The sequence below is a fragment of the Mirounga angustirostris genome, unplaced genomic scaffold (assembly GCF_029215605.1).
Source record: "Mirounga angustirostris isolate CCGP_5_RB_7025 unplaced genomic scaffold, mMirAng1.0.hap1 SCAF_10, whole genome shotgun sequence".
NCBI classification, from domain to species: domain Eukaryota; kingdom Metazoa; phylum Chordata; class Mammalia; order Carnivora; family Phocidae; genus Mirounga; species Mirounga angustirostris.
The window spans coordinates 23,635,344-23,649,730 of record NW_026991718.1 but is presented as its reverse complement, the minus strand read 5'-3'; the positions used below and the strand labels follow the sequence as shown (position 1 = coordinate 23,649,730).

The following is a 14,387-nucleotide window of genomic DNA, read 5'->3' as shown; positions in this document are numbered from 1 at the left end:
TCAGTAAGTCTGACATTGAGCCTGGCCCGAGCCTGGTGCTGTCCAGAGAGGATGATACTCGAAAAGGCCTCCACAGCCAGGAGAAGTACCCTGCACACTGTGCGGGAAGGACCCTTGGACCAGCCACATGACCCTCGGGTAGTCTTTTCCCTTGCCTCGGTGTTGGTTTTTTCACCTGTCCAGTGGGAGAAGCAGTTGACCTCAAATGTCGTTTCAAGTCCTGATAGCTTTTAACTCTGTGAATATCACCTCGCGGTGGACATGCCAACCTTAACATGGGACAACATAAACCAAGGAAATGGTCACCTGCCATCAGGTAAAATGGCTCACATAAATACGATTTCTCATAGTAAATAAGAAACTGTGTTCAGAAAGGGCATGGCGGTGCAAATTCTGAATCAGCTAATGTGTGTTGGGAATTTCTCCATTGCAGGCACCTGCATCACTTCATTGAGTCCTTCTAGCAGTTCTGGGAAGTTAGTCTGATCACTGAGATGGCTGATGCTCAGAGAGAGGGAGAGAGTGCCCTGTACTGCACATCTGGCAGGTGGTGTAACTGGAGTCAAATCTCAGGTCTTGTGCTCTGTCCCTGAGAAACAATCCTGATGATATTAAGGTCACTTAATGAATAAGACCTATGGGCATAGATACATAGGAGAAGATTGTAGGGCTGGGTGGGACCGCAGAGATCACCATTCAACAAGTGAGGATTATTAGGTCCAACATCAAGGCCATCATGCATCCTGGCAGTCAAACAGGAAAATAACCCCCCAAAACAAAATCACAGTCATGTTGCCATATTTTAAACTATCAGCCAACCTGATGATTTGTTTTTAGATGCAGATTCCATGGCTGAGTATCCAGTTGGATAAACTCTCTCATGGGCCCCTGATGGCCATAGAAACCTTGCCCATCCCACCCTCAGCTCCCTCAACTGTGACCCCTAGCCCTAACCAAGAAACACAGCCAATATTCCAGAAGATGTTAGGAAACCTAGATGGGAAGTTTGAACCCCAGTCCTTATTGCATGTGTAGCCTTGGCTTCCTGAGTCAACACACCTATGGGGGTTAAGACTTGGATCTTAGAGATATGAACTCTGACTCAGTCCTCACTCAGGGCATCCAAGTTCCAACTCCTTCAAGGGCAGCTCAGATGCTCTTGGCCCTGCTTGTCTTACCACGGGTCCAGTTCCTGACCTGCCTCACTGCAGGACTTGACCCTTACTGGTGTCCATGGCTCTGAATGAGGGCAGCTATTTCTGCTGCCTTTTTAGTCCACAGTTCCCTGTTTGTGAGATACTGACATCAAAGTCTCAGGGTCTCAGGAAGGAAGCAGGTCAATGAAAGCCCACTCAGTCACTTCATATCTAACTTAGCTGTAACTTCACTGCTCTAAGCCCAGGGTCTTCATCTGTTAAGTGAGGGTAAGAATCCTGCCTACTTCATAGGAATCAAATAAGATAATGATGTAAGGGGCCTGACAAACTGTGTCTGAGCACAGCAAGCCCTCAGTAAATATTGTAAATTATGAAAATACTTCCCATGGGCCTTCACGGAGGTCCTCCCCTCAGGGATCCTCTATAAACGCATACCCAGTGCTACCACAGCCAAGAACATAAGTCGTCTGACCCCAGGCTTATTTCTGAAACACTCATGATAAGAGAAAAAAGGAAAGAAGGGTGGAATATCATAGGATTGATAAACATGGCGTTCTTCTCTTTTTTATGACTCTGCTCTTCACTCTGCAATGTTTGTTTCTAAACCTCATGGTGGGCTGACACTGAGAGACATCAGCCAGTGGGTTCCTGTGGATCTGCCCCAGGACAGCGGCTCGTAAGGATCCTGGACACCAGCCAGCCTTGGAAAGAAAGTCTAAAGAACTAGAGGCTGCTGGTCCCCTCACTTGAAACTGACTCGAGGTGACCGAGGAAACTAGTGGGAGATCTCTGGGTTTCCAGGGTCAGGGTCAAGGAGGCACAAAAGGCCTTGATCCAAAGGAGCTTTTTGGAACCTGAGGTGAGTCTGGATCAGTCTACAAAGGAGGACTGTTGGATTTTCTAAGCCTACCCCACGGAAGACCTGAGTGTCCAAAGGACATCATGTCTCCCTATCACCTTTATGTGGCGTTGTAGATGGTGCCTGGAACTTTCATGGCATCTCCTTTATGCAGCTCAGCCTGGGAAGACCCCCATCTCTGCTGATTAGCCAAGGTGGCTTCCTTGGCGCTGGCCTTAGCATGACTGCTTGGGTGGTCTCACACATTCCTAGAGGCTAGATGTCCCCCCTCAGACTCAGTGTGTGGTCATGGCCAACTCCTCTGCAGCCAAGGGCATTTGATAAGGGAACTGGGCATCCCTCCAGGCAGGGCCACCACAGGGTTTTCTGATCTGTTTCTGTAACCTTCTTCTGAATGGCTGCCTTTTAGACTAGAACAGTGCCTTAAAGCTAACTGTTAATGAATTCAGTTTTTGAAATGTGACTCATACCCTGGAAGGTTTCAGAATATAGGTACAAACTGATAAAAATTCATGAACACACACATACATTCACACTTACTCATCCAGGAAGAGTCTTACCTGAGCTTTTCTTCTTAATTCTTTGAGGATCTTGAGGTAAACTGAGTCCCCATTGAGTGTGATGCACTTTCGTCTCACTTCATGGGGAATCTGCTTCTGGGGGTGACAACAAACCCCCATTCAGAGGTAGGCAGAGTGAAAATGACTGATGGTCTGTAGGTTTGATTGCATTTGCCCTGTAGAATCACCGACCTTCAGAGCCGGAGGGCAGAATAGAAGATATATTTCTTTCGTTTTCTTCAAATGCATAAAACTAGGCATGGAGAGGCGAGCAGACTTGCTGGGGTCTCTCAGCTGCTACGTGCAGGACCCAGCCTGGAAACATCCTCACTGCTCTACCTCCACAGCTCTTGATATCCCTTCTCAGCAGGAAAACTGTTTACAGAAGATTCCATTACCTTAACCTTCTTTCATGATTCAAGTAACTAGAAAGTGAGTAGCAATGATCAGGTTCTGGAAAGTATGTCTTTTTCTCATTAATGTTTTTCCTCATTGTTTTTCATTGCTCATTCCACTATGTGACCAGCAGGTTCTGGAAAGTACGTCTTTCTTATTGCTGTTTTTCTTCGTTGTTTTTCATTGCTCATTCCACTATGTGATCAGCAGGTTCTGGAAAATATGTCTTTTTCTCATTGCTGTTTTTCAATGGTTAGATTCTCCTGGGTCCTGATAGGTAAAATAAGGTTGAGATCTCTGGATTTTTTTGAAGGTCATGGTCACTTTGCCAAATAGGCCTGACAGAGAGGAAATCTAGATCTGTTGCCTTAGGGTAGAGGACAAGCTGTTGCAGATATGAAGAGACTGCAGACTTTGGGTCTAATAATAACTAAAATATAACACTTCACAGGTGTCTTATATATTATTTAATTTACTCGGTTGGCCCTGGATTGAGATTTTGAAACTGTGGAGGTGTGATGAAAAATGCCTGGATCTTCATCATTATCCAGCTTTGGGTCACATTCTGGTTCTGCCTTAGGCTGATCCTTTGATCTTTGGGCAAGTAGAGTAAACTTTCTGAGCCTCTATTTTCTCATCTGTAGAGAGAATCCATCATCTACTTTTCGGTGTGTTTCTGTAGATTAAATGTAGTGACACAAGAAGAACACCTCGCAGTCTCTGGAGACAGCTGGGACTCAGTGAATATAATTCCCCACGCCTTCCCTTGGGTGTGGACCTGGCTCTGCTGTTGGATTGCTTAAAGCTGACCCCTTCACTGACACCCTGGATCCCTCTGAGTCCTGTCTGTAAAACAGATTCGGTAGTCCTTATCCTACAAGGCCTGGGTAGAGGACGGTTAAGGAGAAAGATGCAAGAAGCATCCTAGTTCTCCAACTTCAGAACACGCCCTGAGGAACATGATCCTTAACCTGGTGGTTTTACAGATGACGAGTCCCAGGTGTTATTTCTTGAAAGGACTGGGGCTAGTGCAGGAAATTAATTATGGGAAATTAAATTGGAATATAGGAAAGCCCAATTCAGTTTCACCCACAATGAACAGTAATGTTAACTTCCTTTCTATTTAAAACCAAAGAGTGTGGCTTTGACAGCTAAAGGGAGGCTGCCTCAGAGCCAGAGTTTCAAAATGAACCTGTTTGATAATTGGAGCACGTGTCTAGCTTATGTCACTAGGCAGGGTTTGGTCCAAACACGGCCAGTTCTCCAACTGTTCAGAGTCAAAGATCCCAGGATGGATGATGCTTGATGCTGGGTTTCTGTGGTCTGTTCATCTAATATGCGCCAGACAGTGTCTGACCTTGCATGCCACACCTCTGTCCCAGATAGAGATAGGATGACTTTAATTGGAGGAGAAAAATCAAGATAGAGGATGGGCCGTAGACGTGGAAGCTTTGGGAAAGTCACCTTTGTCGGTGTGGAATGGGGACAGCCAATACCTTTCTCTCCAATCTTTTGACTTGATCATTAGCTAATATGGATGGATCCTTTTGACCCTCTTCAGAAGAGCCAAGGTTAGTGGCTACACTTTTCATTATAATTGTTGTGCTACAAAGTACAAAATGCTGGATCAGTTTTCTCCTTGCATTCTGCAGTCAAAACCAGGTGGCTGGCAAGTACTAAGTCTTGAAGAGTAAGGCAGCCTACAATTCATGGATACAGCAGCAGCTCAGCCCCCAGGGGAAGGTAGAAAGTCTTCAAAGCTGATAAAATATGTAGGCAGCAAGTGGCACATCAACTCAAACAGGGCTAGCTCTGCTCATTTCAGCTTGCCATTAGAAAGGTGAATTGTCTGCATTGTGAAAGGGCGAGTGGTATTAACCTTAGGACCAGAAAGATGGCGGCTCGTGGAAAGCAGCTGGTACATAAGCCTCTACAGGCTGAGAAGCAGAAAGATACTTAATAGAAGTGTAATTGGAGGATTCACTCCCCACCACCACCACCTAAACTGAGTTTGGCTAGTGTCAATGGGAATTATTTTACTCCCACTCTGGGGCAGGGCTTAGCTGACTATGTGTGTGACTAAGGGACCACCCAGTGACGGCCGGCTGCCTGCACTAGAATTGACCCCACTTTTCCTCTGTCTTCAGAAATTCTAAACAGCAGGCTCATCTTGGAGGTCAAGGTAGCAATAGCCCCAGAAGCAGCTGTTAAAATGCAAAATGATAATTGGGAGTTAGCACCCAGTAGCACCACCCTGCAGACTGATTTATCAAATTCGCTGTAACCCTTCTGAGAACAAGGACTTAGGAATCTTTAAGAAGTCAAATCAGGAAGGAGCTTTAGAAAACATCTAGTCTAGGTCTCATTTTGTAATTGAGGAACTTGAGGCCCAGAGAGGTTAAGTGTCTTGTTCAAGGGAACCAGCACATTGGTGGTAGAGCTGGAGTTGGAACCCAGGCCTCACTGGGCATCTATTTTCCCCGTCACCTGGTCTAAACCCCTGTTTCGCAGCTGAGGGCACCAAGTGCCACATGTGAGGAGAGACTGTCCGAGCCTGGACACCAACCAAAGTCCCCATCTGCTAGTCCAGTGGTCTGTCCTTCATATCACATTCTCCTTTTCTTCACATCCCCATGGCTGAGGGGAAAAAATGAAGTAAAATGTAGATGAATAACTTGCACTTTGGCACACATTTCACTTACCCATCAGTGAGCTTTGGGCCCCTACAGGGTACAAAGCACTTCAGCCACTTTGGGTAATGCACACTGAGGAAGGGGAAGGAGAAGGTGAGGGTATCTTAAAATTAGGGCAAACATGGAATGGTTTGGACACAAGTAGCCTGAGTCAAAGGTCATAAAAAGTCCCAGGGCACAGCCTCCTCCTGCCCCCTCGCTCCCCTTTACCCAGTAACCTTGCCTGCCCTTCCTCAAGAGACAATAAGTCCAGACTAGCTGTCCTACCCTTGGCCATCTTGTGTGGAGGGGGCCGAAGTATAGATGGTTGGCTGGCAGCCAGGGCTGGGAGTAAGGCCTGAGTGAGTTCCCTTTGGCCTTCTCTTCTCAGGTAGGGCAGAACCTCGCCAGGATTTTTCCTGAGCATCTACTGTAGACAGGCTCATGTACACAGATAGCACATTATCCTACTAGCTCGTACAGCGATCTCTAGAGGTAGGTGTTATCATCCCCAATGTACAGGTGAGGAAATTTGGGGCCCCACAGGCTGATTTTCTCAACCCAGACTTAGAGGCAGACCTATCTGGTTGCAAAGCCAACATCCAGCCATGTGGCCTCAGACCCTCTCATATCACCAGGCAACATTCCACGATGCAGAGCTTCTCCAAGACCCACCTGTTAGCTCTTTTTTCACCTGCCTTCTCTGAAGATACCTCCCTTAACCTGAATTATACAAGGAACTCCTTTTTTTTTTTCCCCCTCTCTCTCTCGGTACCCTTTTAAGCCATATGGAGCCGAGCCAGCTGTGAACCTGACCGCCGGACGCCCCAGATAGAGTGAGGGCTGTGGATGAGATAAAGGCCTCCCTCCTGGAGCGGAGGGGTGGTGGGGCTGGAAGGTCTCCTTGGGGAGACAGTTTGCCCTACTGACCACTGGCTGTCCTTGCAGGTCTGGAGTGCAGCTTCGAATTCCCCTGCGAGCTGGAGTACTCCCCACCCCTTCACGACCTTGGCAACCAGAGCTGGTCCTGGCGCCGCGTCCCTTCTGAGGAGGCCTCCCAGATGGACCTGTTGGACGGGCCCGAGACAGAGCACTCCAAGGAGATGCCCCGAGGTAAGTGTAGGGGCCGCCGCAGAGTGTCCCGGCCGGGCCAGGATGGGGCTTGGATGTCCATTTCTGTTAGCAGGTTTGAGGCTTCCCTGGCTCTGCTCTCACCTGTTTCCTTTGAAACCTGCTTCTAATACCTGTGCCATCCATAGGATTCAAGGATCAAGCCGGCCTTTTACTCTCTCACCAAGAGAAGGAAATAGGATTTTATAACTCTTTTTCACACAGATGTAGGAGAAAGTGCTGATCTGTTTGTGAGGAATAGAGTTGCCAGGACACCCAGTTAAATTTGAGTTTCCGGTGAACAATGAATGGTTTCTTAGTATATCTCATGCAATCGTTGGGGCATACTTACACTTTAAAAATTGTTCCAATTTCTAATTATATTAAAAAATTCAAATGTAATTGAGGGCCCTCCCTTTTTACTTGCTACATCTGGCATTTCTAATTCGGAATGTATGGTGTAACTGTGTTAAATGTTCATTTCAAAGCCATTAATGAATATTCAGGCTGTGTTGTAGCTTTGCAAGTTGCTTCCAGTAGTTCTGAGCTATTAATGAACATCCCTTTCTGAATTATTAGGGATGGGAGAAGGTAGGACAGGGTAAGTTGTGGGTACTTGTTAAGTATTTGCTGAGTTTTTAGAGATAGAGGTGGAGACACTAAGCCCTAGTCCTGCCTTCAGGTCTCACTTTGGCAAATCTTAGAGCTCCACATTCCTTGGATCCAGGAAACTCTACTTATCCAGAATCGACAGCCTATGTTTCTGATTCATAGTAAGAAATAACCACTGGTGCGTTGATGGACTTACAGAACATTCAGAGTCATACTTTCATTTTGCAAAGCCCTTCCACCTACACTGTCTCATTTGATTCCAATGTTGTGAGAGGCAGGCCAGATGAGAAGGCAGGGGCTCAGAAAGGGGAAGCGACTTGCTAAAGATCACACAGCTGGTCCATGCTGGTCCAGGTCTGGATGTCCGGTGATGAGTGCTAGACAAGGACACTTTCTACCGCATTGTGTTTCTGTCTTTGCAGCTAAAGCTACTGCGAGAGCCTACCCTGGGCCCGGGTCTAAGGGGCAATGATCTCAGGCTCATGCTACTGTGAACCTAATGGGGACAGAGCTCAATTAAGTTCTGGGGGAGTTTGGAAGTGGCATGGAAATAGCTGATGCCCTCAGGCTGCTATAGTAGCCTCAAACCCTGAACTGGGAGACGCTCTTCCTTTCTACACACTCTCCCAGGCTGACCTTTTTTTCTGTTTTTATGACTCTTTTCAAATTGCTTGACCTTGATTTATATTTTAAGCTGCTTTCACCTGGTTACTGATGCATATTGCCCAGGGTAGGGGTCATGGTGTTGTGTAGGTGAGTGGCTCTTAACCCTGTAGTGCATCTGAATCTTCGGAGAGCTTATACAAAGTAGTGCCTAGACCCCACAGTCTGTGATTCTGATTTGAAGGATCTGAGATGAACCCTGGAAATCTGTATATTTTTAAATTTTATTATAAAATCTAGCATGTGCAACAAAGTAGAACATGTGTGCATGGATTGATGATCACAGTGAAATCAACACTGTGCTCTCAGCACCAAGCGTAAGAATTTGAATGTTGTCAGTCCATTTACAGCCTCTTCTGTCACCCTTCTAGAGCCAGAATCTCTCCCTTCCCTCAGAGGTAACCACTATCCTATTTTGCGTTCATTGTTCATTTGCTTTTCCTTATGACCTACCACTTATGCATGTAGCCCCAAACAACGTATCGATTAGGTTTGTAACCTATTACATAAATGAGATAATGTTGCTGTTTTGTGATTTGTCCATTTTGATGCTCGTAGCTGTGGTTCTTTTGGTTTTCAATCACTGCATGGAAGTACCACAATTTATCTCTTCTACTGTCCTTAGACATTTGGGTTGTTTCTATGGTTTTGCTATTACCAGCAGCACTCCTGTAAGCATTTTTGCACACGCCTCTTGGCACATGTGCGTGCCCAAGAGTTTCCCTAAAGCAGAGAGGAGGAGTGGAATCGCTGGGACATGGGGTGCAGCTTCCATTTCGATAGATAGTGCCGACCTATTTTCCCAAGTGGTGGTACCAAATTATACCCCCACTAGTGAGGTGTGTTAGTATTCCTCCCCAGGACTTTACATCCTCACCTGTCCCTGATATTGTCAGACTTGGTCATTTTTGTCCAGCTGGTGGATGCAATCTAGTATTTCTTCAGAGCTGTAATTTCCATGAGACTCTCTCTCTCCCTCCTTTTTTTTTTTTTTAATGTTTGTAGAAGCTTCTCAGGTGATGCTGAGGCAGAGCTAGGTTTGTTATACTCTTGATGCAGACCCCCTTTCAGACTTACTCGCATTCACCCATCCCTAGGGATGGCTCTAGAGCCTCCTCCCCAGCCTCTAGAAGCGGTCCTGGCAAGACCTGCACTTTTGGTCCTTGTAGGTTTTTTATTTGATGACTATTGAATTGTGAGCACGTCTCAGTGAGATCAGGAGAGAGGGACAAGTAGCAGTTGTTCTCAGACTTTGTAGGAGTCAGACTCAGTACATTTGAAAGTTGGTGCTTTTTAAGTTTTTAAGCAATTTTTAGAAGAGCGCCAAAAGATTGCACATTGCCACTCTCTGACCTGTTTCTCTTCCTTGATCTGCTATCTTGTGATCTCTGGCATCTGCATGATACCCAAGTACTAGGAGAAAAACAAAAAGAAGAAGAACAGGAGAGAATTAAAAAATAAGCACTCATTCCTCAATGTTCCCAAATGTGGAAATATATCAGTGCCTTTAGTTTTTATAGCTGCGTCCCAAGGGCCAGTACCCACACTGAATACAGACCTTTTCCCATTATTAAATCAGTCAGGATTGGAATAGTCATATTTTAGTGAGTACTGCCAGCTTCCATGTGTCTGAAAAACACTCTTCCTAGCATGGTAGCATGCATCACTAAGAACGATGATGTGCACAGCCATGACCAAACCACTGCCCATACACCAGTCCACCTCATCAGGTTCTTCAGTGAACAAACACATCCAAACACAGCTTGAGAGAATCTCACCACTGTCAGAAACCGGTGTTGATTTTTCCTGGGGTCGAATGGAGGGACCTATACTCATATCGGTCTCAGAAACAAGGGAGTAGCCTCCGAGCCTTCCTAGGAACACTTCTAGAATGTCACTGGTAGGTGCTCAGAACCTCTAGTAATGGGCCGCTCATTGCTTTTTGCTTCAACTGATTATATCACTATCTGAAGTAGAGTTGCTCCTCATGAAGCAAGCTGATGTATTTTAGTGTTTCTTGACTGTCAGGGAAAGAGGTGAAGGTGAAGGGAGAGAAAATGACATGCCCAGTTTGCACTGCGCCAGAGCAAGGGCCTACATCTCAGTCCTAATGGCCAACTCTTTGGAATCTCACTTTCTCTGTCATTTTGGCAGAAAGGATGCTGGTGGTGGAGATAAGGAGTGATGGGGTGCCCTTTAGGGTAGTGTAGTCAATAGGGATTTCTTAAAGCTCAACATTTATTGGTTGGATGGTATTTAGACTCCACTGCAATATTTCTTGTCAGGGGATATAGAAAGACCAGAAAAAGGCAGTGAGATAATACCAATCATAGATAATGAACTGTAAGAGTATAAATTCTGAATGATTTTAATTTATAGCCCCTGTAACTGAGAATAATAAGGAAGATACAATTCAGAGCAGCAAGATAATAAAAAGTGATGATCTTGATGGAACACAATATTATAAATTAATAAAATCTTGAGGAATCATCAGGTTGAGGCATTCTATGACTTTTTAAGAAGTGCCAGGGGCATGTTTGACATCTACTACTTCCGGTCGGTCTTTTGGTATGTGGTCACGTTTTTCTTTTCCAGCAAGACAAGATCTTAGTCTCCAGCATGAACCCTAGCTTTCAAATGGAAAACAGATTAGCAGCTTCACCGCCAAGCCCCTCCACAACCCCCCAGTCATATGCATACCCAGGAAGAATGGGAGGAGAGTCAGCTGGGAGAGGCTTGACCCCCTTCCTGTATCAGCTCAACTCTCTTCCAGAGAACTGATTCTCAAATCTTTGTTTGGTTCAGTTTTTGTCTTTCTCTAACTGACTTATTTGGCTTAGCATTATACTCTCTAGCCATATAATTTTACTCATATGTGGAGTTTAAGTAAAAAAGAGAGAGAGAGAGAGAGAAACCAAGAAACAGACTCTTAACTATAGAGAACAAACTGATGGTTACTAGAGGGGAGGTGGGTGGGGCGATGGGTGAAACAGATGATGGGGGTGAAGGAGGACACTTGCTGTGATGAGCATGGGGTCTGATGTGGCAGTGCTGAATCACTATATAGTACACCTGAAACTAATGGAACGCTGTATGTTAACTATACTGGCACAAAAAAAAAAAAAAAAAAAGAAGAAGAAGAAGAGGAAGAAGAAGGCTTGGTTTTCAAAAGGCTGAGAAGCACTGTCCTAGAGTTCTGGAATGGCTAATGATGTGGCTACGACGATAAGGGTATTACAAAGTGGGGTCCATTCAGCCTTTCGGTCCACTTCTGTTGTACCCTTGTGCATTAGTTTTTTGTAGCTGCTGTAACAAATAAGCACACACTGGGTGGCTTAAAATAACATAAATTGATTTTATCCCAGTTCCAGAAGCTAGCATTCTGAAATCAAGGTGTGATCAGGGTTGGTACATTCTGGAGACTCTGTAGGACTATACATCCCATGCCTGGTTGCCTCGCTTCTGGTGGCTGCTGGTATCTCAGTGCTCCTTTGCTTGTAGATGCATCAGTCCAATCCCTGGCTTCAACTCCACATGGCATTCTCCTTGAGTCTCAGATCTGTCTCCTATAGGGACACATGTCACTGGATTTGGGGCCCACCTTAAATGCAGCATGATCTCAAGATCCTTCATTACATTTGCAAAGACCTTGTTTCCAAATAAGATCACTTTCACAAGCACCAGGGATTAGGACTTGTACGTATCTTTTGGGGACCGGATTCAACCTACTACACATTGATTTTTCTTCCCGTGTGTGTGGATTGGCCTGTGGATCCTGTGTGTCTCTCCCTGTGTACTTGTGGGTTCTTAGATCCTTCTGGAAATCAGGTTAGGTGATTTTAGAGGAGCCCAGATTAATGCCAGCATTTCTCCTCTTTCCTTTAATTCCTTCCCCTGCCTCAAGGGTTTGCAACATCCTTAAAAGAGTCTCTGAACAGTTCGCAGATTGACTGCATCCCTGGAAACTGGGCCACATTTTGAGCTGCAGGTGTAAACTTGATGGGCCCTCCGTCTCGGGATACATCGCCCTTTGTACCTGCAGTCACTGGGGGCTGCAGCTGGTGGACTGAGCTGGCTGTAAGTCTCCTGCTCTGCCCTTAACCCTTTGTCGTGTTGACAGGTAACTGGAGTGATGAAAGTCTGCCTAGCACTTCCTCCTTCACCAGTGAAACTCATCGTTAGCCACCCATTTCTGCTCGGGCTTTATTGGCTGACCAAGCGGGACCTCATAAATTAGCCTCTTTGGTGGTGGATACCTACACATGAGTGGGTTTACGGCTCTTTCCGAGAGCAAGGTCCATAGGTGAGGACAGGGTGGAGATAACAGGATAGGCTGTCAGTGAGATCGAGTTGGGAGGAGCTGCGGGGCTGGGACATCATTGACAGCACACCCTGGAAGCACCCTCTGGTCCCCGGCCCGCGCCCGCGCTGTTGCAGAGGTGAGATGCGCTAATGCATGCTTAAGGTCAGCTGCTTCCTGCCCACAGGGTTTAGTGGTCACCTTTAAGGTGATCTGGTTCATGGCAGAGTCAGTAATTGCTCACCTCCCTTTGTATAAGCAGCCTTTAGCGAAGACCTCTGGTTTTCGGGTGTTGATCCTGAGAGGGCGGTTAGGAGAGAAAGGCAAACTGGGACAGAAGAAAAACACGGTGGGAATGACAGATGCACATGCACGCACACACACACACATCCTCTGGGACAGAACAATCTTTTTTTCTTTTCATTTCATTCAAACGGGATGATCAAAGGGGGACTGTTGATGCCAAGTGTTCTTGGGCTCCAGCCCCCGAGAGCTCCCTTCCTATGCTGCTTGCTCCACTGTGAAGTTACTGTTTTAAGGCAATGATCTCTAAACTTTATTTTATGCCTCATCAGTAAAATATTCCTGAGCATGAACCCCTACTATGTATATAGTCAATATATGCAATATACTCAAGCTAGATGGGTCTCGCTCTGGTGGTCTCTCTGCCTCTTAAGTTTCAAAGACCATTTAGTCTCTTTTCTCAGACTCTACATGGTTTAAAGAAGAAGGAAATCACTTTCTGGGTTGAGTGCAACTAATAGTACACACTCAAGCCTCAAGACTCAGAAGATACCTTTCTCTACAGACCACCTGACAGACTTAAGGAACAGGGTCACAACCAAATTTTTCCCACTGGTTTATCTAAAAAGCTGTCTTGGTGGTGTTTATGATGGTGAAAAACTAGGAATCACTTAAATACTCAAACAATAAGGAATTGGTTAAATAAAATATAGTACACCTAAATATTATGCTGCCATTCCATTGATGCTATGTAAAAATGTTTAAAAAGATGGGAAAGTATTCAAGGCCCATTAAAACCAGGTTAAACAACTTGTTTGATATATCTTATTCCGTAAAAGAGGAACAAAGTTATGTATATACGGAGAAAAGTCTATAAATACCAACACAGTGTAGAAGTTATTTCTAGAAGACTGAATTATCAGTGATTTATATTTTTTTCTGTGTGCTTTGGTATTTTTCCAAACTTGAGTCCATGAGCATACTTTGCTTTTATAATAAGATAAAACATACTATTATATTTTTAATACAAAAATTCTCATTTGAGGCTATGTTCTATTGAATTATTTTAGATTTTTTGGGGGGGGGTAAGAAAAAAAAGCATGTTAACTATTTTCTGGCACAACCACCACCAAAAAAGCCAGCCCTGCTGACTATGGTGGGATAGACAAGTAGATGGACAAGCAGGTTGCTTTTCTGCCTGCTTGGGGGGCGTACATTCACATTGGCCCCAAAATCCTCTCATCACCACCCTCGCTTGACTTGTCCTTGAAGGGTGGGCAAGGCTAACTGTGGGAACCAAATGCGCATCAGGTTCAAGAATGTACCCAGCGACCAAGTGCAGTATTATAAGCAGGAGTGGCATGCTCTATTTCAATTGAATTTTTGCAGAAGATTTCTGGATGGTCCTGCCTTTCATTTGAGCCAGCTTCTCATCATAGTAAGGTTGCTGGGGGGATTGGTAGCCTCTTATCCCTGCCCCTTTTCTGGAACTCATCATGAGAGGCCACGTGAGCTCTCTGGTGCTGCTTGCAGAAATGTGTGCCTCATCTCCTGAGCAATGAAGTCACTGGGCCTTGAATCCGGACCCTTGAGCAAACCCTTCAACAAGCTGTGACTTGTGAGTCTTTCATTTTAATGAGATCCTGGTGCCAAGCTGGCAGCACTTGAATTCCAGAGGGACTTGCCTTAATGAGCCAGAATACTTGCAGGGGGTCTGTGAAGTCCTCTCTGTCAAGACAGGCCTCTCCCATGGTATTACCTCTGCCTTCTAAGAGAAGCCTTCACTGGGAAGGAATGGATTATGGTTGCCTGGTG

The 14,387-nt window shown here is 45.4% G+C and overlaps 1 protein-coding gene across 1 annotated transcript in view; it reads left to right on the top strand.

Moving 5' to 3' along the window:
- Positions 1-14,387, top strand: part of ALK (ALK receptor tyrosine kinase) — a 688,728-nt gene that overhangs the window by 213,282 nt on the left and 461,059 nt on the right. Inside the window, exon 3 of the mRNA XM_064572054.1 lies at positions 6,593-6,757. Coding sequence (XP_064428124.1) covers positions 6,593-6,757 — 165 coding nt within the window. The remainder of the gene's footprint in view (positions 1-6,592; positions 6,758-14,387) is intronic.